At 43.0% G+C, this 24,581-nt stretch overlaps 1 protein-coding gene across 1 annotated transcript in view; it reads right to left on the bottom strand.

The window, feature by feature from the left end:
• Positions 1 to 24,581, bottom strand: part of LOC126298159 (uncharacterized) — a 133,004-nt gene that overhangs the window by 39,732 nt on the left and 68,691 nt on the right. The window contains exon 2 of the mRNA XM_049989468.1: positions 9,611 to 9,784. Within this exon, the coding sequence (XP_049845425.1) occupies positions 9,611 to 9,784 (174 nt within the window). The remainder of the gene's footprint in view (positions 1 to 9,610; positions 9,785 to 24,581) is intronic.

Raw genomic sequence — 24,581 nt, 5'->3', positions numbered from 1 at the left:
GTAACTAGTTTTTCTGCACTTCCATACAGGTGGTTTCGCAGTAATTTCTTTATACTTCATTTGCAAATTCATGATGAAGATGTGAACAATGTGATTTATTATGTTTTCCCAGTGTGGTTGAATGATTGCATGTTTTCAGGTTATTGTAGTGGGATTCCACTTTCCTCACAGTATTTCGGTAACAAACTGTTGCCTTCTTGAAGTGCTCTGACCTGTGGTCTTGGGTGTGTCCCTGCAAGTCTATTTCAAAATCACATTCACATTCATAATGTACATGCCACCATAGACTGCATAGTACAGGATACATTGATCACTGATAGTCATCTCTTTCCTATTCTACCTCACAAATGGAAGAATGTGAGGGAGTGTTCTCTGGCAAGCAACTTCAACTATGTTGTAAGGATAACATCTAGTGCATATACAGTGGTTATAAGTGAATCTAGAGCAAACCAGTGCAGTAGTGCTCTGGTGATTTTACTTTCACACATAAACCTAAGGATGGCTGGATGTGGTGAAAATCACCACATCTGCAGCCAAGTTCTGTATTCTTGTCCCATGTGTGTACCTTGGATTTGACAGAAAACGTTTTCATCTGAATACACTTCACTCCAGAAAGGTGAAGAATGGTCTGCTGGTTCAAAAATTACACATTTGTCCCTTCAAACTATCAAGCACCTGACTTACCTATGTAACACAGGATCAAGACACTGTATTGAGTATAACGAAATACTAAGCAACCAGTTGCATTACCGAGATTTAATTTCTTTACCAGTTTTGAGCACCTAGTGCCCTTATTTATAAGGTTATACATATCATATTACTTGTGAAAGTCCTCAGTAAGGCACTTGCCAATAATGAAATACATACACTGATCAGCCAGAACATTATGACCACCTAACAGCTGGCATGTCCACCTTGTCACAGGTAACAGTGGTGACCTATCTGGAATGGAAGCAATGTGGCCTTGATAGGTCACTGAATGGAGTTGGCACCACATCTGCATACACAAGTAACCTATTTCCCATAAATTGTGGGGGGAAGGGACAGGGAGCGATGAGCTCTGAGGCCATATTCACTCACATCCCTGATGTGTTCGATCAGGTTTAGATCTGGCAAGCGGGGGGGCCAGTACATCAATTTGAACTCACCAATGTGTTTCTTGAACAACTCCACCACACTCCTGATCTCGAACACTGGTGCACTGTGTTGTTGAAAAATTCCACTGCCACTGGGAATCACAATCATCAGAAATGGTGTATGTGGTCTGCACCCAATGTACGTTGCTCCTTGGCTCTCATGGTGCCTAGCACAAGTTCCACTGTACCCATGGATCCCCATGTGAAAGTTCCCAGAACATAATGGAGCCAATGCCAGCTTGTCTCTGGCCTGCACTACAGATGTCAAAGGGCTGTTCCCCTCTAAGACAATGGATTCGTGCCCAACTATTGGCATGTTGAAGAAGGTATCTGGATTCATCAGACCATGTTCAGCTCTGCCACTGCACCAATGTCTAATGCCAATGATCACGTACCCATTTTAGTTATAGTTGCCGATTTCGTGGTGTTAACGTTGGCACATTCATGGGTGGTTGGTTGCGGAGGCCCATCAACAGGAGTGTTCAATGCACTATGTTTTCAGACACACTTGTACTCCGCTAAGCGTTATAGTCTGATGTCAGTTCTGCAACAGCCCATTTTACCAGCCTGCCCAGCCTACAACATCCAACGTCTGTAACAACAAGTGTCCGCCCTACCCCACGATGTTTGGATGTGGTTTAACCTAGGTGTTTGAGAAACTCGCCGCAGCACTCCTCCAACACCCAACAAGTCACACTGTTTCCAAAATACTCATACCAAGCCTCTGGGCCATCATAATCCACTCTCAGACAAACTCGGATAGATTGCATGCCTTCTTGCCTTCTGCACATTGGCAGTACCCTCACCAGTACTACATGCACCATGCGTGTGCCTGACTAGCAGTTATCCCTTGCCAGGTGACACTGCCATCACCTGTACATGTTTATATCGATAGTAGATCGTTTGTCATGATGTTCTGGCTGATCAGTGTATAACCTTCTCAAGGAGGGCACTAAGTGCCCGAAACCTGTAAAGGAATTAAATTTGTTTTGTGCAACTCACTGCTCATTATTTTGTTACATCCTACTACTACAGTTGCTGAGGGCACATGGAACACTAAACTGCATTATGCTCAAAAAGGGTGGATCAACAGGCTGCTATGCATTCTGTCCCTATTCATGAAATACAAATGCACATAAAGCCCGATCTGTTGTGAAAATCTGAAATGGCAAGTGAGGGTTTCAAGGGTACACTATATTAGCCATGTGTAAGAGGTTGGGAATTTGAGTTGCATGGGAAGCATGCTTGGAGGACTACAGTGATTAAGGTTACTACTCACGTTACACATGAGATCCTGGTTTGAGTCCCGGTTCAGCACAAATTTTCACTTACCATGAATTCAATTCAATGCCTAACTGAGGCTAACATCTCTGAAAACCTCTGAATAACACCTTACAACCTTTCTGCTGTCAGAATAACAACAGGTGTTCCATGGGCAATGATTTTGTGAAATGCAGCTTACTGTGTTTGTCAGTGAGACCCAGAAGACAGGGTTGAAAGGCTGGCTGCATACCATCCAATCTAGGATTCCTCCTCTAAGTAATCGAGTCTTTCGGGTAGCAAAAAATTTCAATATGGGATGTTACTAGCACAGGAAGGTTTTGTATAATCTTGAGTGGCTGTGAATGACCAGTGTTCAAGATTTTCCAAAACCAGATGAAGTGCCTGGTTGAGAGTCTGGAAGTGAAAGCGGTTTTAATTTCTCCAAATGGAAGAAGCAATTTTAAGAGGGCGGGGTGGAGAAAGGGGGGGGGGGGGGGTAGCGCAATAGCTAGAAGGTATGGCAGTAATAGTTACGGTCCAGATTTGCAGTAAATTTTCATACGACATTAGCAAGGAAATACAAAAGTCTACATCAGTGTCTTCCTTTTTATCTGGACTAAATGCTGTTTTGCACGAGGAAGGTCATTTTAAAGCATACTTGTATCAGTAGTTGTGTCATATTTGTGACATTGAAAGGTACAACACACATTTCCTAAACTTTATGGATATTTTAAAATAGTGACACTATTTAAAATTGTCGTTACACAATATATTACTAGCACAATAACTGTGTTTGTAAACTGATGTGTTTCATTTCATTCTTTCCATCAATATTTAATGACATATTTGATGCTACCAGCAGCTTTTTATTTTTAATCCTCAGTTGTCACTAACTAATGCAGAATCATTTGGTGCTCCCTGAAGAAGACAATGGAATCTATGTGGGGTTTATCCTCTGTATCGATGGATGTGGTTTTGACTACTTTGTATCTCTAATTCAATTCAATGTTAATATCAAACAACAACGAATTGCTCCTGAACTCCAAAACATCTGAACAAGCCTGTCTTGACTAGTTGGACAAAGGGCAACATTTGATGAAGTTTAACACCAAACTAAAATCTATCTTGGTCAGGAAGTAAGGAAAATATAGTTTGAGCATAACAATAAAGCTATACATAGTTGCACACAATCTCTATCTTCGACACAATGGTGAAGATGGGGCAGTGCAGAAAAAGGATACAACCACTTGCTTGAGTAAACAGAATTGGAAAGACAACCTCCAAGATACTTTTGCGTCATCAGTATCCTGATTGGTTTGATGCGGCCTGCCGTTAATTCCCTCCTGTGCCAACCTCTTCATCTCAGAATAGCACTTGCAATCTACATCCTCAATTACTTGCTGAATTTATTCCAATTTCTGTCTTCCTCCACAGTTTTTGCCCTCAAAAACCATGGACGTCATTCCCTCATGTCCCAACAGGATGTCCTATTATGCTGCCATTTCTCCTGTTCCTTTCCTTTCCAATTCTGTGCAGAACCACCTCGTTCCTTACCTTATCAGTCCACCTAATTTTCAACATGCGACTGTAGCACCACATCTCATACAATGCTGTGCTCAAACGTACATTCTCAGAAATTTCTTCCTCAAACCAAAGGTCTATATTTGATACTAGTAGACTTCTCTTGGCCAGGAATGCCCTTTTTGCCAGTTCTAGTCTGATTTTGATGTCGGCCGTGTTCCGTCCGTCACTGGTTATTTTCATGGCTAGGTAGCATAATTCCTCAACTTCTATTTCTTGACCATCAATCCTGATGTTAAGTTCTCACTGTTCTCATTTCTGCTACTTCTCATTACTTTTGTCTTTCTTCAATTCACTCTCAGTCCATATTCTGTACTCATTAGACTGTTCATTCCAGTCTGCGTATCATGTAATTCTTCTTCACTTTCACTCTGGATAGCAATTTCATCTGCAAAGCATGTTACTGATATCCTTTCATCTCGAATTTTCATTCCGCTCCTGAACCTTTCTTTTATTTCCAACATTGCTTCTCCGATGTACAGATTAAACAGTAGAAGCAAAAGACTGCATCCCCCTTTCTCACACCATTTTTAATCCAAGCATTTCGTTCTTGGTCTTCCACTCTAACTATTCCCACTTGGCTCTTTTTTCATATTGTATATTACCCATCTTCCCCTATAGCTTACCCCTATTTTACTCTGAAATTCGAACATCTTGCACCATTTTACATTGTCGAACGCTTTATCCAGGTTGGCAAATCCTATGAAAGTATCTTGATTTTTCTTTAGTCTTACTTCCATTATCAACGGCAATGTCAGAATTGACTCTCTGGTGCCTTTAGTTTTCCTAAAGCCAAACTGATCGTCATCTAACACATCGTCATCTAACACATCGTCATCTAACACATCGTCATCTAACACATCTACACTGTGTATTATTCTTGTCAGCAACAAGGATTCATGAGCTGTTAAGCTGATTGTGCAACAATACTCGCACTTGTCAGCTCTTGCAGTCTTTGGAATTGTATGGATGAAATTTTTCCAAAAGTCAGATGGTATGTCGCCAGACTCGTACAGTCTATACACCAATGTGAATAATTGTTTTGTAGCTACTTCCCCAATAACTTTAGAAATTCTGATGGAATGTTATCTATCCATTCTGACTTATTTTATCGTAAGACCCCCAAGCTCTCTTTAATTCCGATTCTAACACTGGGTCCCCTACCTCTCCTAAATCGACACCTGCTTATTCTTCTATCACACGAGGAAAATATTTCCCTCAGAGGCCTTCAGTGTACTCTTTCCACCTACCTATCCAGTGCGTTTACAGTGGAATTCCCTTTGCACACTTAATGTTACCACTTTTGCTTTCAATTTCACCGAAGGTTACTTTGACCTTCCAGTAGGCTAAGTCCCTCCTCATGACAATCATTTCTTTTTAGATTTCTTCACGTTCTTCATACAGCCATTTTGTCTTAGCTTCCCTGCATTTCGTATTTATTTCATTCTGCACCGACTTATTTCTGTATTCCTGAATTCCCCAGAACGTCTTTGTACGTCGTTCTTTCATTGATCAACTGAATTATTTCTTGTGTTAGCGATGGTTTCTTTGGTGGTACCTTCTTTGTATGTATGTTTTTCTTTCCAACTTCTGTGATTGCCCTTTTTAGAGATGCCCATTCTTCTTCAACTGTACTGCCTACTGAGCTATTCCTATTGCTATATGTATAGCCTTAGAAAACTCAAGCTCATCTCGTCATTCCTTAGTACTTCCGTACCATTCTTCTTTGCGTACTGATTTTTCCTGACTAAACTCAAACTTCAGTCTACTCTTATTCACTACTGCATTGTGATTTGAGTCTGTATCTGGTCCTGAATAAGCCTTACAATCCAGTACCTGATTTCAAAATCAATCTGACCATGATGTAATCTAACTGAAATCTTCGCATATCATCCGGCCTTTTCAAATTATACCAGTTCCTCGTGATTTTTGAACAGAATATTCGCTATTACTAGCTGATATTTTATTACAGAACGCAATTAGTCTTTCTTCTCTTTCATTCCTTGTTCCAAGCCCTTGTAACCTTTTCATCTACTCCTCCCCTATAATTGCATTCCAGTCCCCCATGACTATTAAATTTTCATCTCTCTTTACGTACTGTATTACCCATTCAATATCCTTAAATACTTACTCTATCCCTTCATCTTCAGCTTGCGATGTCGGCATATATACTTGACCTATCATTATTTTTGTCAATTCTGATACAAACAACCCTATCACTGAACTGTTAGCAGTAACACACACTCTGCCGTAAAGAGTAATCTGGTAGAGTTCTTTTCAATATTTTTGGTTACAACTTTAAACGACGACTTGTCTTTATACAGAAGAGATTAGCAGTCTTTCCGAAGAGCTAGGTCTATTTTTCACAGAATTTCGAACAACTTGCACCATTTTACATTGTTGAACGCTTTTTCCAGGTCGACAAATCCTATGAATGTGTCTTTATTTTTCTTCAGTCTTGCTTCCACTGTCAAATGCAACATCGGAATTGCCTCTCCGGAGCCTGTCCTAAAGAAAAATTGATCATTATCTAACAGACCCTCTATTTTCTTTCCCATTCTTCTGTGTATTATTATTATCCTTATCAGCAACTTGGGTGCAAGAGCTATTAAGCTGATTGTCAGTTCTTGCTATCTTCAGAATTGTGTGGGTGATGTTTTTCTGGAAGTATGATGGAACATGCCAGTCTATCACATTCTACACATCAATTTGAATAGTTGTTTCGTTGCCACTTTCCCCAATTATTTTAGGAATTCTGATGCAATGCTATCTATCCGATCTGCCTTATCTGGTCTTAAGTTGGCCAAAGCTCTTAAATTCTAATACTGGATCCCATATCTCTTCTTTGTTGACTCCTGTTACGATTTCTATCAAGTCATCAGACAAGTCGTCCCCCCACAGACGCCTTTAATGCACTCTTTCCATCCATCCATCCATCCATCCCCCCCCCCCTCTCTCTCTCTCTCTCTCTCTCTCTCTCTCTCTCTCTCTCTCTCTCTCTCTCTCTCCTTAACAGTGAAATTTCCATTGCAGCCTTAATGTTATCTTCCTTGCTTTTAATTTCACCAATGGTTGTTTTGCGTTTCCTATATGCTGAGTCTGTCCTTCCAACAATTAGCTTATTAATACAGAGTAAAAAATATTGCAATAAAAGCATTTCGAAATCACGCATACTGGAGGTCCTGTCAATGATGAACTCATACCACTCACCAAACGCCCCTAGAAAGCGGGGATTTCTTCACGTATACCTGCGACAATTCAAAATCACTAGGTCTTTTACTCCTTTTAAATTATTAGACTGTAGGTCTAACATTTATAGGCATAATTGACTTAATTTCGAGTGTGCCAACGATTCCTCCTGGTCCAAAACTGTTTTAAACTTACTTTGTAGTGGCCTATTAATATGCCAAAGTTGGTCTAAATCAGTCGCAGGGTGCGTCCTCTCCTTGTTAGGTATACTGTAGTCGCGTATTACCTTATTTGGGTAACTCCAGTATTAACAGACACACTGACTACAGTGCGGACACACTCCGTCTGCGCCTCCAGATAGTTTGTATATGGTTGAACTATTCCCGTCACTTTCTTTTTACTTGTAATATATGCAAGGTAACTTCTGTAAATTCTGGAAGTGAAAGAAAGATGTCCAGACACTGAATCTGATTCGGTACGTGACGCATACTCAGATGACTCACTCACGAGAGCGTTAGCCGTGAAAGGCAAACGCCCCGTCTACAGGCCCAGTACGGCATACCGTTTCTATTTGTCATCCAAGTTTCTTTCCCAACCTCTCTGGTTAGACTTTTCTCTAAAAAGGTTACGTTACAGGCCCATAAGAGTTACATCATTGTTCCATGACATTCTGAAATATAAATATTTCCGAGTGACCAACTGGACTGACTTCGTGTTTCTGGGCAATATTTTGATGTAGTCTGTCTTTCTGCGCCGATGACAGTGCTCCAAGAAATGTTTGCCTACTTAATGTTTTCGATTAATGGATCAAATATTCAGGCGAGATATCAATTAACTGGTACCCTATTTGTGTGTGTGTGTGTGTGTGTGTGTGTGTGTGTGTGTGTGTGTATTCTGATTCTAACTTTTACCTCTGTCGCTTTCGCACGCGTCAATCAGCGTTATAGACTGGCACCATCCCTTTCCTCTACATCTCAAATACTGATTGCTCTTCATACGAAAATAGTTGTTTATGCAGTTTGGAAAGTAGCATAATTTGTTGCACTGTCAAGAAGACAAAATTGCCCGTCCACGATTTTGTAACACTGAGTGGTCTGAATACAACTGGAAGGACGCATGCTCTCCAGAGGTTGTAACTGTTGATAACTTCTCCTGAACGCTTGCTCACCTCGTCTTTACGCTGCTCACCTTGAGGGTGGAGAATATTTATTGATATCTGAGACTTCCTAACGATTCTAATAAAAGCTAAGATCTCCCGACCACTGAAATACAGCAATTCGTTGTTGCGCTCGAGGATGGTCGCTTAGATGAACACATTCGATTTAACGCGTTAGGGCGCTTACTGCGCATTTATCATCGGGTACACAACTAACCAGTGAGCATTATGATTCAGAAGCTTTACGAAAACTTCTTTGAGATACACTACCTGATAAGTTTGGAAGGTAGTTACAAGAACGCCTTTTGAATCAGTCACTAGCTGGAGCTTAGGCCACAAATGTGAGCTCTGAATTACACTTCTACAAAACACTGTGCTGCGTGGCAGTTCTGTGGGCTGAACTGACAGCTGCCGCAATGTTAACAGCGTTGTTACGTATGCTGAACCATCTTATTTGAAGCCCCAATTCGAAATAAATAAATACAACGTAAGAACGCTAAACTGAGAAAATGGCGAACAAAAAACATAGGTTCTAAAAATACGATCAACGCGGTATTTAAGGGCTAACGCTTTCAAAACAAATTTCTAAACTGCTGAGCAAAATACCAAGGAAACTGTCACACTGTCGGAATTACCGAATTAGAAAGCACAAACGAACTGGTTCCCAAAATTATGCACCAGCTAGACGGCATCTTAAAGCGGAAAATGTTAAACCACCAATGAAGCCCCGCCAAACCATGTCAGTAGTATTCCCTTCATCCATTGCGAACGTCACGGTAAGCGCATAGGCACACAAAAATGGCGAGAAAGCCTATGAGACAGAAATGAAAAGCAGAGTGCTTCTCCAGACTCATTGAAGGAAAATGAAGGAATATTCTATCGACGTCGAGACGAGCACTTGGCCAGTTGGACAAGTACGAGGAAGGAAATGAAAAGTGACCTTGTTAAGCAACAACCCAGCATTAGCCAGGCGTGATGTAGGGGAAAGCACGCCCACTAGGAACCTCAATCGCTACAAGAAGATACGAACCTCGCTCCTCCAGATTTAAGTCCAGTGCTTTAGTCACCCAGCCACCTTACTCGAGCCTCGCAACACACCACAAATTGTTGACGTCGTTCGCGATATGTAGGAAATATCGACAAGATTGAGTTCCTTGCAGTATAACTACATTATCTTCTATTTTATCTACTATTATAAGCAATGTATCTACATGCAGCATTCTGAAGTTATCATTAAAGACAATCACTTTACTGACTGGAAGAGCAAGTATCCGCAAGCACTCACCTTGCGCGACTTGTTTTCTTTGCGCATGTTTGAGCGTCCGTTGATGAGCACGTTTCCTCCAACGAAGACAACATTGCACGGGGAAGGTGGACTATCATCTAAGTAGTCTGCATCTGCGTCTGTTGACGACTCATCCGAACTGCCACTCAGTCGGATGTACCCCGACTCGCCCGGCTGTAGCAAAAGAAAATCACTGTGTAATAAAGCTGACGGCCATAACGCACTGCATATACGAGCATCTTTTAAATGTGCAATCCTTTAACCCTGGATTAGTGAACCCTCATAGACTTTACGATTGCAGTAGGGTATAAGACAGGGCATTTTGTATTTAATTTGGTATTTAATGTACCACTGCAGATCTAATAATTGTAATTAACTAATGTATAACCTATAAATTATGTTACTTGGAATAAATCTGAAGTAGTACAATTTACGACGATTTAATAGCAATGCAACATTTCCGCCCCTTTAATGTACTAGGATTAATGCAGTTCTTGGGAATGAGGTCACAGAAATAGTAAATACCCATGTGAATCATCTACACGACGCTTCAAATTTACAGGAATTTTTCGTTTGGCGCACAGCTACAGCTGTGTAGACTTATCTGGGCTGAAGGAAAAACTATCGTTTAGCACTACGTCGACGTGATCCTTCGAGAAAAAGTTAAGTACATAAGAACAGAAAGTTGGCCACAGTCTTTTCGAGGGAATCATCCTACCATTTATGTCAAGTAGGTAAGGAATCCTTCGAAGGTTATACCTGGGTGGTCCAGCAATGATTTTATTCCGGAGAAAATGGCTCTGAGCACTATGGGACTTAACATCTGAGGTCATCAGTCCCCTAGAACTTAGAACTATTTAAACCTAACTAACCTAAGGACATCACACCCATCCATGCCCGAGGCAGGATTCGAACCTGCGACCGTAGCGGTGGCGCGGTTCTAGACTGTTGCGCCTAGAACCGCTCGGCCACTGAGGCCGGATAATCCGGAGATTCGTTGGAACTGTGTGGTAACATCAGTTATGTGCGTAAAAAGGTTTTACAACGGTCTGCGCATTCCGATTTTCGTATTAGGATAAAAACTAGTAGAATGGTTATTAATAGTAAGACTCATCATTTTTGTGCTGACTAATCTCTGTTTACAACACAGTTTAACGTGTTACCTGAAACGGCAAACACTGTAACATCGACTGTGGGCAAATACGTCGCAAATTAAGATCACAGACCTTCCAAAAGCATATATAATGTGTTATGTTAAGGCATATATTACATCGTTTTATTGGACATTTTTAACTCTGTGTAGCACGTTCTTGTTATTAAAATCAAGAGAGTGTTTTTCATTCCAACTCAAAATGTATGATGTATCTTGGAAACTCTACATCATCTTAAATTCACGATGACACTTGAACTTGAGGAGTGCGTGTTGTGTCATTTTGTTTGTACTTAAACTAAGAAAGTAATTCTTCAGAATGACAATTCTATCCTGGACAACGTATAAGTTTGAATAATCTTCCTGTCCAATATTTTACTGAGTACTTCTGACATAACAGGAATTTAAAATCACTAGCGATTTTCCTTTGTAAGAACATGTGTTGTACTTTAAAGTTCCTTTACTTTACATTAGAAATAACCATCACAGTAATAATCTCTTCATTTAATAGGACAAGAATCAATCTCTACACACACTTCAAAACCGAAATGAGCATTACGTTTTTTGACTTACTGTTAAGCATTTCGTGCATCTTTTCCTTGATTTACATGTATGTATCTAACTTCAGTTTAAATGATCGTTTTGAGATGTGTAGTTGATGTTCAGTAGCAAATAGTTTTCTGTTCTTGCGTTAGGAATGGAAACTACAGCAATTAAACCAAAAAAATTTGCACTGCACAGCTACTATTCACTATCTTACAATGTCCGACGCAGGAAAGTGGCATATTTAACACTACTTCGTATTTTCTTTTTCCTCCCATTAATTCTGAACACACTGGTTTAATAGATTGTATAATTATCTATTGTAAGAATATTCTGAAGCAAGTTCACTAACAAGCTATTTCGAATTCCTGAAAAGAGATCTGAGATAAAAGATTATATCTATCATTCAAAATTATGACAACCTACTGAGCCAAAATTGCTATCTGAGCATAATCAATAGGACCCCTCACGTTTCAGTGACTTGTAAATAAGTTCTGCTTTCTTCATATGTGCCTCATAATAGTTGTAAAGCTTATTCTGAAGAATCACGCTCTATTTTCAGTGATTTTTTATTAGCCTCTGGTACGCAGTAGGTTACAGAATTATTGTGAGAGTTGCCTATTCACCTGTTCTAGACTATCTTTAGTACATCTTGCAACGGAATTTTTCCACAGTGCTAATTTTTATGGAAACTAACGTTTCTTTTCAGGAAGAGCCTGACACTTATCTGTAACAGGTGTTTCGCATTAATTCAATTTTTTCTCCGCCTACATGTTTTAGAAACATTTCCAACACGGGCACGTTTCATCTCTAAATGAAGTTTATTTAAGGGCACTCTCCGTTTCCTCAGAACTGTCTGAGGATTAGGAAGTACTAATCAAATACGGAGCGGTTAATGAAGGTCTGTAGCACCAGCTCGCTTTTATTAATGCTTTAAGGTTTGATGTCTCACATTAAGACAGTGACGCAAAATTATAGATTTTTATACTGCAGAAATAATTCCAAAACAAGGGCAAATACGTATAAAGCTTACATGTCCCTTGAAAAGAGTGATACGCTTTCCAGCTTCCTAAACGTCACTTACGTGGTGTAAGGAATGACTTTATGAACTGCGTGCCTTGGTTTGTCAAAACTAGATGGAGAGCTACTCAAGGATACTAATATTAATTTAAGTATGCAAGAATGTGAGGGAAACATTGACAATATGACAAGCCAAATACTTAGTACGCTTTGTGGTCATCAAGACAATGCCTAACACATCAAGCATACCTGCATCAACAATAGTTCTTCCAGATCGTCATAGAAAGTGAATAGCGTGCGAGAACTGTTTATAGTAAAAAATCCCTATTCGGTAGCTGCTACTAAGAAACTGACGAAGCATAAAAAATTTACGCTCAACAATTCAATTTTGTCGCCAGTGACATTTCCTTCGAAATAGCACTTTGCCACCAGATGTCATTTGGCATATTTTTTCGACTGTTTCGAAACATCGTTGCAGCAATCAAGCACTTGCCTCTCCGAACGGCAAAAATTGCTTCGCTCGATATTCTAGAAAACTGCTTAATGTAATGTCATGTAGGTGATGGTGGACTGGAAGGCCTTCCGTCCGAATAAATTTATTCTGAAAGACCACATGACTTATCAAAGCGTACTTTCTGGTCCATTTGAAGGAGGCTATTGCAAAAATTAAAAGGTAATCTTCGGTTTCGAGAAGAGACGTGGGACTGACACGTAAGCCTAGGTCTATATTGCTGACAATCTGTTGTAATCTGAAACATGTTTTATGCTCGCCTATCTTAACTTTTTTGCACAATCTCTGCAAGAATCCACATATATTCCGCAAACAGTGATCTTCTGGAGCTCTGGAAGGTCCATTCCTCCACGAAATCTCTGAGGTCCGTATATAACAGCGGCCAGGTTGACGCCCTGTTCCTCGAGGTTTCCAACAGTTACGCACAATCGATTAATCAACAAAATATGAGCTTACGAAATACTGCTTTGTGAGCGGACTCAGTATCTCCTCGCTGATAGAAGTCAGCCAGCCATTTTTAACGGGCCGACATCGACATATGTCAAACTAGCTTTGGGGGTACCCTAAGGGAGAGTAATAGGTCCGTTGCTGTTTACAATACACACAAACGATCGACTGCACAACGTCGAAAACTCCGTGAGGCTGTCCGCTGACGATGCTGTTATCTGTTGGAAGATTACAACGTGAAAAGATTAGCGAAATGCAGGAAAACCTGCAGAGTATCGACGACTAGTGCAGGATTGGCATTTGAAGCGTTGACAAAGTTAACGTATTGAGCATAAACAGGTGAAGATGTCCATTAATGTTTGAGTACGCTATTGGCGATAAATCACTGGAAACAGTAAGAACCGTAAAGCATCTACAAGTAACTGTCGAGAGCGACTTGAAGTGGTATGGACATACTAAACTAGGTCGATGATATCTACAGTACAGATTGCACAAAAACTGTCAGCTAATTGTTTCTACACTCCAGTAAATTTTATTCAGTGCGTTAATGAGTACTCAACCTAGCAGTCTCTTATATGCACTTCAAGTAAGTAGAAACGGAAACACTAGACTCAAATAAGTGGCGTGCAGGTAGAAACCGATATGCATCTTATACTGACACAAAGCGAGTGTCAGAGGACTTTCCCATAGCGCATGCACGCTTCGTCCCAGCAGAGCATATCGAGCCGTGTGCGTGTCGTGTGCCTAAATACACTCCAGAAGAAACTGAAGTTGCTATCGCAGTGAGCTTCCCGCCCTACTCACAACTGTGCAAGCTGCCAATCCACTAGCAATTCAAAAATACATTTTGTGTGTATCTTATAAACACACACACACACACACACACACACACACACACACACACACACACACACACACAGGAAGAAAGTAATTGTCAAAGAAAATTTTCACATGTGAAATAATGCGTATTTACGTTTGATTATCTTTGTCCCCATAGTTACTTCCAATCTCTACTTATTCAATGAATCACCACCGTGGAGGCAGCGGGGATACAAATGGAATAGTGAGCTCCAGGTACGCGCAGCGCACTCTTAACTTAGAGGGTACCGTACAGAACTGGCAACTAAGGTATTAGAAACCATCACCATAAAGGTAAATACGCATTAGTCATCTCCGTGGTTTCTCCAAAAGCTTACCATTTTGTAACCAGGAATACGTTGTTAAATGTTCAAATGGTGAAATGGCTCTGAGCACTATGGGACATAACATCTGTGGTCATCAGTCCCCTAGAACTTAGAACAACTTAAACCTAACTAACCTAATGACATCACACACACCCATGCCCGAGGCAGGATTCGAACCTGCGACCGTAGCGGTCACGCGGTTCCAGATTGAAGTGCCTAGAACCGCACGGCCACACCGGCCGCCCCTAAATGTTCTTGTCCGCAGATTAGGAACAGTACCACTTGAATTAGAGTGGGACACTAGAAGCTCCAACAGCTAGGATGAAGTACAGGAGCTCAGTGTCTGAAAGATTTCCAGTAATTACAGGAGTTCGCAAAGAAGAAGGGTTACATGGGTTGGTATCAATTAATTAAACCTAGTTCTGGATGAAGTGATCGAACAGATGAGATAGGTAAACAAAACTATTACTACTGGAAATGTACAACTTGGATACAAAATAAAGCATACAACCAAAGTAGTATTTTTTTCGACGTTATAGCATTGCTACATGCCAAAGAAAAATGCGGACACAGTACTGAAAAACTGATGAAATTGCACTCAAAGCTGGCTTACAGCTAATGTACGATCAGGAAGAGAGAGGGGGGAAATGGAGGGAGGGAGGGGGGGAGGGAGGAAGGAAGGAAGAGAGAGGGAGGAGAGGGAGGGAGGAAGAGAGAGGAAGAGAGAGGGAGGGAGGGAGGGAGGGAGGGAGGAAGAGAGAGGGAGGGAGGGAGGGAGGGAGGGAGGGAGGGAGGAAGAGAGAGGGAGGGAGGGAGGGAGGGAGGGAGGGAGGGAGGAAGAGAGAGGGAGGGAGGGAGGGAGGGAGGGAGGAAGAGAGAGGGAGGGAGGGAGGGAGGGAGGGAGGAAGAGAGAGGGAGGGAGGGAGGGAGGGAGGAAGAGAGAGGGAGGGAGGGAGGGAGGGAGGAAGAGAGAGGGAGGGAGGGAGGGAGGGAGGAAGAGAGAGGGAGGGAGGGAGGGAGGGAGGGAGGAAGAGAGAGGGAGGGAGGGAGGGAGGGAGGGAGGAAGAGAGAGGGAGGGAGGGAGGGAGGGAGGGAGGAAGAGAGAGGGAGGGAGGGAGGGAGGGAGGGAGGGAGGAAGAGAGAGGGAGGGAGGGAGGGAGGGAGGGAGGGAGGGAGGAAGAGAGAGGGAGGGAGGGAGGGAGGAAGAGAGAGGGAGGAAGAGAGAGGGAGGGAGGGAGGGAGGAAGAGAGAGGGAGGGAGGGAGGGAGGGAGGGAGGGAGGGAGGAAGAGAGAGGGAGGGAGGGAGGGAGGGAGGGAGGGAGGAAGAGAGAGGGAGGGAGGGAGGGAGGGAGGGAGGAAGAGAGAGGGAGGGAGGGAGGGAGGAAGAGAGAGGGAGGGAGGGAGGGAGGAAGAGAGAGGGAGGGAGGGAGGGAGGAAGAGAGAGGGAGGGAGGGAGGGAGGAAGAGAGAGGGAGGGAGGGAGGGAGGGAGGGAGGAAGAGGGAGGGAGGGAGGGAGGGAGGAAGAGAGAGGGAGGGAGGGAGGGAGGGAGGGAGGGAGGAAGAGAGAGGGAGGGAGGGAGGGAGGGAGGGAGGAAGAGAGAGGGAGGGAGGGAGGGAGGAAGAGAGAGGGAGGGAGGGAGGGAGGAAGAGAGAGGGAGGGAGGGAGGGAGGGAGGAAGAGAGAGGGAGGGAGGGAGGGAGGGAGGAAGAGAGAGGGAGGGAGGGAGGGAGGGAGGGAGGAAGAGAGAGGGAGGGAGGGAGGGAGGAAGAGAGAGGGAGGGAGGGAGGGAGGGAGGGAGGAAGAGAGAGGGAGGGAGGGAGGGAGGGAGGGAGGAAGAGAGAGGGAGGGAGGGAGGGAGGGAGGAAGAGAGAGGGAGGGAGGGAGGGAGGGAGGAAGAGAGGGGGGAGGGCGGAAGAGAGAGAGATGGGGAGGGCGGAAGAGAGAGAGATGGGGAGGGAGGAAGAGAGAGAGATGGGGAGGGAGGAAGAGAGAGAGATGGGGAGGGAGGAAGAGAGAGAGATGGGGAGGGAGGAAGAGAGAGAGATGGGGAGGGAGGAAGAGAGAGAGATGGGGAGGGAGGAAGAGAGAGAGATGGGGAGGGAGGAAGAGAGAGAGATGGGGAGGGAGGAAGAGAGAGAGATGGGGAGGGAGGAAGAGAGAGAGATGGGGAGGGAGGAAGAGAGAGAGATGGGGAGGGAGGAAGAGAGAGATATGGGGAGGGAGGAAGAGAGAGATATGGGGAGGGAGGAAGAGAGAGATATGGGGAGGGAGGAAGAGAGAGATATGGGGAGGGAGGAAGAGAGAGATATGGGGAGGGAGGAAGAGAGAGATATGGGGAGGGAGGAAGAGAGAGATATGGGGAGGGAGGAAGAGAGAGAGATGGGGAGGGAGGAAGAGAGAGAGATGGGGAGGGAGGAAGAGAGAGAGATGGGGAGGGAGGAAGAGAGAGAGATGGGGAGGGAGGAAGAGAGAGAGATGGGGAGGGAGGAAGAGAGAGATGGGGAGGGAGGAAGAGAGAGATGGGGAGGGAGGAAGAGAGAGATGGGGAGGGAGGAAGAGAGAGATGGGGAGGGAGGAAGAGAGAGATGGGAGGGAGGAAGAGAGAGATGGGAGGGAGGAAGAGAGAGATGGGAGGGAGGAAGAGAGAGATGGGAGGGAGGAAGAGAGAGATGGGAGGGAGGAAGAGAGAGATGGGAGGGAGGAAGAGAGAGATGGGAGGGAGGAAGAGAGAGATGGGAGGGAGGAAGAGAGAGATGGGAGGGAGGAAGAGAGAGGGGGGAAGGAGGAAGAGAGAGGGGGGAAGGAGGAAGAGAGAGGGGGGAAGGAGGAAGAGAGAGGGGGGAAGGAGGAAGAGAGAGGGGGGAAGGAGGAAGAGAGAGGGGGGAAGGAGGAAGAGAGAGGGGGGAAGGAGGAAGAGAGAGGGGGAAGGAGGAAGAGAGAGGGGGGAAGGAGGAAGAGAGAGGGGGGAAGGAGGAAGAGAGAGGGGGGAAGGAGGAAGAGAGAGGGGGGAAGGAGGAAGAGAGAGGGGGGAAGGAGGAAGAGAGAGGGGGGAAGGAGGAAGAGAGAGGGGGGAAGGAGGAAGAGAGAGGGGGGAAGGAGGAAGAGAGATGCTGCCGTTTTAGCAGTCAGCACCATATCTTATTCTACAAACATGATTGCGTTAAAAACATTCTATGGACAATATCTGTTTGAAGAACAAAGGTTAGAGTTTAAGGAGTCGTCGACATCGAGCTCACTAGAGAGACTAAGTTAAGGCAATCATGCTTGCATTTACCTTAAGTTATGTCGGAAACGTCGATCCTGGATATGAATTTAGTGCTAGAGTCCAGACAAATTGAATGGTTACCATCTAAACATTTTATCTACGCCATCCACTACTTAATAAAGAACGAAAACTTTAGAAAAACAACTCACGTATAATTTGATCTGTTACACGGTATATAAAAGATTACTAGCGAATCTGAAAATATTCGCCCAAACGTAGCAGAAATCTAATTACAGACAACGGAATAACTTAACATAAAAGCCAGATATGGCATCATTATCAACACGATAAATGCTGGATGCGTAGAGCAGTGCCACATTGGCAGCAATTTTCACAGTGAAGGAATCACATTGCATTACCTTCCCGCAAGGAAAACAATTTCGAATAAAATGTTTGTATGTATGTAAAAACCAACGTAATCCGTTTTATCTCTAGTTACTCAAGATAGGCTGTATGGCACATCAACCTTCCGCAAGGAGACTGCTGCCGAACAGCTATAAATCTTAAATGAGACATCATCGTTACAAGAGCAAATTCCACAGCGTTGCTGTACAGCAGATAATCGCAAAAAAAAAAAGAAAAAGCGGAACTACAGATCAAGTTGTAATTTCTAATCATGTTTAAAACACAACCGGTTTCATACAGCCGAAAAATTTGTTGGTTAATGATACGTTTAGATTGTTGTCCTCAAGCATACGTGTTGTGAGTGGTGGAGACCTGGATTGTTTTATATTACGACGAAACCTCATGTAATATTCTAAGACACCCACTGAAGAAACTTAAGGGGGGGGGAGTGCAGAAACGCATCTGAGTGCGTGAAACATTTATGTGAAGCATGCAAAAGGCGTTTTCTTGCTGAATACAATTTACAGAGAAAGATGTTTGCACGGCACCAAGAAGCAGTTTTTACACTGAATGTCAACAATGTTTTAAAGTGAACAAATACTAAATAAAATTCATAACAGAGAGCCCAATAGTTTCTCCTTATAAGATTGGAGGTAAATTCTTATAGCGATAAGAAAAGAGACAACAGCCGACATCTGTAGCAGGGAAACCGAATGGAATATTGAAATTTACCTGGAGAGTCTCGGGGAAGTTTTGCGTATATGTAGAGCGAAACGAATTAAGACTCAAATACAATCTCTAGACATACGTTAAATGTTTTGACAATTGCGAATATAGAAAACCATCAGCTGTAGAATGGAATGGCAATGAAAATTTGTGACAAATCGGCAGTACAACCCGGATTTTCCACTTATCGCGAGCGGTCGCCTTACCATTTGGCCATCCGTGCACGACTCCCGGCCACACCCAAACTTTCATATGTCGTCAACCACGTTTTGACAATCTTTACTCGTCCATCTATTGCGTATATTCCCGTACAGGCGACATATTTCACTTGAAAATAGCTTGCGCGGTGTTGGCGGATAGATACGACATTGCAGTGATTGTGTTATTCCGAATACGCTGCATGCATGTCCAAGGGAACTTTGCGTCTTATTCGGAATAAGACGGGCACTGCAATGTCGCATTCGTATCCTGAAGTTCTAGACCGTAGCTTCAAGTTTTGAAATGTTTATCAAACAGGCACAACAGACAGATTTTAGAAAAACGGTGATTAAATCCTAAGTCTGTAAAACTCGTGGAACATTTAGAAGAACTTAGATGTTATTCTCGAGAAAACCTGTTTAAAATATTTAGAGAACGCCTATGTGAGAATTACTGTAAACAGTTGGTCAGCCTCGGTTATAAGAAGGCGTGCTGAAAAGTAATGCCTCTGAAATTACGAGAAAACTCGAAGCTTTTTAAATAAAACAAGCGTTATTAACAATATACATCTTTATTCTTCAGGTTTACATATTTATTTCTCAGTATAGTCACCCCGGCGACGAAAACATTTCTCCCAACGAGACACTAGTTTGTTGATACTGTCACCGCAGACTGAATTGTTGACGGAGCCACAATCTCACCTCTGCGAACACAGATCACCACTGGGGAACAAATATTGTGCCTTGGGATGGACTTTATCAGTCAAAATGGTCATATAATCCTTGGCAGTAATACTAGCTTGCAGAGTATCCATGGGGCCCATGAAATACACTGCCGCCCAAATAGTAACGTAATCCCCGGCACATTCACTCTCGCGACATACGCCAGACAAAATCGGTCACAAGTGGGAAACATTTTTCAACAAGACTCGTCCTACCAAATGACTTTCTTCCGTTCCTCCATAGTATAGGTTTTATGGTTTCGAAACCTCGTTTTCCTGTTGCGGGCGTTTGCAATAGTGATGAGGGTTTAGGAATTGCAGCTCGCCCTGCAGTTCCCAGCTTATGGAGCTCCCTTGGGTTGTTTTGTTGCTGCAGTGATAGCGAGTGCATAAGTGCTGTTCTGCTGTGACATTTGCAGCTGTCGTCGTCTTACTTTTGACCACAATCTTCTTCGACGACTGTCCGTCACGATTACTCAACACACACTTTCTTCGCGTTGTGACTTAGTGGATGACATTTTTCAGCATTTAGTGTAAGCGCTACAAATCTTCGATACGGTGGCTATTTAAACACTAAACACGTTGACTCCCTTGGTTACGCAAGCACCCCCCCTACAAGCCCCAACAATTTTCCCACGTTCGTGTTCACTCAGCTCCGACATAATACACTGACAAGTATAAAGAATCCCGTTCTGACCACGATTGACCCTTGCATATTGAATCCATTGCACAGATGCCGCTCGTGTTCAAATATGACAGCGAAACCACAAGTCTTGCCTTGCACCTTTTTTTCACCACAATCTTCTTCGATGATCGTCCGTCACTTAACACTCAACAAATATTTTCGTCGCGTTGTGACTTGGAGGATGACGTTTCCCCGCATCTGCTTTTTTTGTTCAAGCATGAATTTCTCGCGCCATTTCCAATGTTGCATATTTCACTATGCCCTGTACACTGGCTTTCAGAGTAGGTTCGCTACTTCAAAATACCATTCCAGTGTCTTTACCTTGTTAAGAGAGTGACGGCTTTTTTCTGGATAGAAGAAAGACGTTACACCAGGCTTTCAGTCTTTCGATAATTAAATCGCAAAAAAAGGTTACCACAGGACTGCCATGAATATATCCCAAAGTATTAACATAAAACAAGGTGTCTACGTAAGAGTATAATCTGGATGTTTGGTTTCAGCAGCCTGCAACACAATAACTAGCGCTGCTGTCCTTACGGCAATTATGTCTGCAGCAATACTTCATTCCTCTTCTTAACGTCCTCCACAAACCCACCCACCCCCATCCCCACAAAAAAAAAAAAAAAACAACCTGTCCGTTACACCGATTTTCATGTCACGTGGTTTCTGTCAACCTGGGACGTCGATTTCCGTCTTTATAACATGTTACACAATTGTGAAAACTGTTCTGCACCGTCTCTCGCCAAAACTGGGCATTATGAAAGTGGGTCATACGCCTCGTTGAGCGGAAGGATTTTTCTGCCAATGCTGTTAATCAACGTTGGCATATCTACTTCCAGCAGCATCGCGAGAAAACATAGTTCACGAAACTCATTACTGATTCACCGCTAGAAGTAAGAACTGAGTAGAGTACAGTGCAGCTGCCTTACCACTAACTGGTAGAACGCTTTAAGTAATTCACAACTCCAGCTCAGACAATAGTAGGCAGCAAGGAGGTGAAATATCTTTGGTAAAGGTTATCGTCTCTTAGTTTGCGAAAATTTAATTTAACTCCACAGTTGCAATACCTCATTGCGGCGCTAAATTTTCCCGAGCAAATGATGAGATACTTTTTCATCATCGGAACTCCATGCAAACAAGTCAGTTCCACCACGTATGTACACCCACGCGTGACCACAACAGCACTGATACGTTGTGGCACAGAACAAGCGTAATACGAAGGTTTCATCTCCTCATAATGAATTTTCCATTATTTCATTTGAAGAGATATCGGTAGCGAGCAGAGGTAAGTAAATCCGCTGTCGACGGAAAATAAGAAGAGAAATTTTTACAGTAGAAAAGGCATGTTTTGTAACAAAAATGTTAATTCTAAAATTATTTCTCCCACAAACTGAACTAATCAGTTATGACAAGTATACTACGTATGGTTATTTTTGAAAATTGTCCACGGAGAACCGTCGTCAGATGTATATACCGCCCTTAGATTTACAAAACTATTTGCTGCTTTTTGCGCTGTTGCTCAACAACCTTAAACTGAATGTCATTAACAGTGTTCACCGACATCCTTCATGGCTGAAATAATATCGTATCTCATGTCAGAGCATATCGCCAACTTAGGTCTCGTGTACCCGACGATGAACGACGCACGCGACACTAGCTGCTTCTGTTTACCACTTCACTTAAACATCCTAAATTGCTTTTCACAAACGCTAGCCGCTCCTGCACTACGGTTTCCTACGATTTAGGCTTTATAGACAACATACTGAATTAACTTTCAACTTAAACACAGATTTTTAATGTTTCTGTGCCGAATTTTGAGCGTAACCATACTAACCGACTGAAATATGAATTGATAACTAAATAGACACCCTAGCTGCAAATAGGCGTTGATATAAATCATGTTGAAAATGCCCTGTTTACATGGCAGACGCTCTATCCATCTGAGCCACCGAGGGCACAGATGATAGTGCGCCTGCAGAGACTTATCCCTTGCACACTCCCCGTGAGACCCGCATTCCCAACATGTCCACACCACTACATTCGTAGTACGCCTAATAGATGTTTGCCCATCGCACTCATTACTCGTGGCAGATTAATCTACCAAGTCCCGTACGAGATGGGGCATAGCATGTGCGTTCGCAAAAGAAGGTCAATGGCCGGGTAGCCATATATATATATATATATATATATATATATATATATATATATATATATATATATATATATATATATATATATATATATATATATATATTCCCGAAAGAACAGATACCATTGACGACTGAAATATAGTAAAATTCTGTTTGTAATCAGTTTGGCAGCAGGTGAGAGCTATGTAAATACCACTCACTTTTCTCCCTCGATACAAAACCTGTTTTCTTCTTAACAGTGGTTGCCGTGAGTAAATATGGAAGTACTAGGGTTGGATAGAAAGTAGTGGCAACACTGCCATAATGTGAAGCATATCCCTCCAGTGGCATGAGAGCTGACTATCTGGCAGCAGGTCGGCTGAAATAGTGCAGCGAGCGGCAAAGGCCGTGTTTGAGTCAGTTGCCGTGAATGCTGCCAAAGTGCGGGACGCCAGTTCAAGCGTCCTACCGGGATGTTTAGGAAATACGAACAACATACACGAGTCAAAACCGAAGTGTCACGTGGTCGGAGTGCACAACAACGTTTTCAGGGACTACGTGATGCAGCACTGCCACATCAGTGGGTGGTGAAATGGATGAAAGTGTTTAGGGACTATAGCCATGCCCATAAGGATCGGCCCCGTTCGAGACGTCCTCCAATAGACAATAGAGCTCCTTGCCTGCCTGCTGTATGCGAGTCGCCGATGGACAGCATCTCCATCATCCTTCATTGACAATGCATGGGGAGCTCCTGCATATGTGGAGGTCGGAGGATCTCTAACACCTACCGTATTCAACCGATATGAGTCCGTGTGGTTCAGCCAAAACGAAGGAAACCTTTCGTGGCATGCGCTGAAACACAGGAAACGACATCATTCGTGCAATAGTGCGGTCGTTGCGAGACCGACAGAGATGGACGCGCTGACAGTGTGCGACGCCTTTCATCGTAGTGGGGGAAGGTGTCGAGATGTGGGGCGATTATATTAAGGGTATCAAATGAGGCGAACGTCTGTCAGTAAAGTCTGGTACGAATTTTAGCTATGTTCCCACTACTTTCTATCCAGCTCACGTATACTTTGGCTTCTACGGATCTTCTGACATTTATTCAACCGACATTTTCAATAATACTTAAGCGTAATTAGGGCTCTTTTACGAGACTATTTTTAGCACGCCTGATAACAGTACGTTGAAACAGTCCATATGACATTTATTCAGAACACAGTTACGTCGTACGCCGTGTGTCATTTAGATACATAGTGACCAAATGAGTCAACCGAAGCTCCGATATCAATGACGATAACGCAGAACATTCGCGGGGAACCAACCATCAGTACAGCTCTATATAACACACCAGATACTTTACACATCAGCAGTTTGTACTAGATTGTAATTTTCCATTTCGCAAATGAAATTTTTTTGCCATAAACGTGGCAATACACTTATTACCAAATATCATCATTTTGATAAGTTCTGTAGCACTCAACTGACAGATATTACAAACATTATATCGCTTCACTTCGTAAATCGCATTTTGTATAAATGACTTCCACGACCAACGACGAACTTACTGTCACACGAATGTTTACAACACGGAAATTATCAATCTAACGATTGGGACGTTCGTGGTCAGCTGGCACATAGGTCCTCCATAACAGAACCCGTTTGTTGAAGTTTCTTTGAATTGGTCAGGTAGCTGTTTCCTTCGTTTCTGACACAGAAAATAAATCAGTCATTTGGAGAGCTGAAATTATAGATAATTTTTTTTCAATGGCGTTTACTCTTACGTTAGCCAACCATTAAGTCTAAATGGGCCAAAACAATTACGGAATGGAACGGAATAAAAGGCTTCATGTAAAGATAAGCTTGAAATTCTGTACAGTATCAGTATAATACCATATTGTAACGTAAATTAAGTCAGCATAATATTCTAGAGGATACTAGTTTTAAGTACTCTATCTGCTGTCTATGAAAATCAAAACCATTTTTGTACCCGCCGAACAGCTCAGACAGGCTAAGCAATCACAATTTCCGTATTCTAACACAGTGT

This window comes from Schistocerca gregaria, chromosome X (genome assembly GCF_023897955.1).
Source record: "Schistocerca gregaria isolate iqSchGreg1 chromosome X, iqSchGreg1.2, whole genome shotgun sequence".
NCBI classification, from domain to species: Eukaryota; Metazoa; Arthropoda; class Insecta; order Orthoptera; family Acrididae; genus Schistocerca; species Schistocerca gregaria.
The sequence above is the reverse complement of the archived record's forward strand: the minus strand, read 5'-3'. Positions and strand labels throughout refer to the sequence as shown.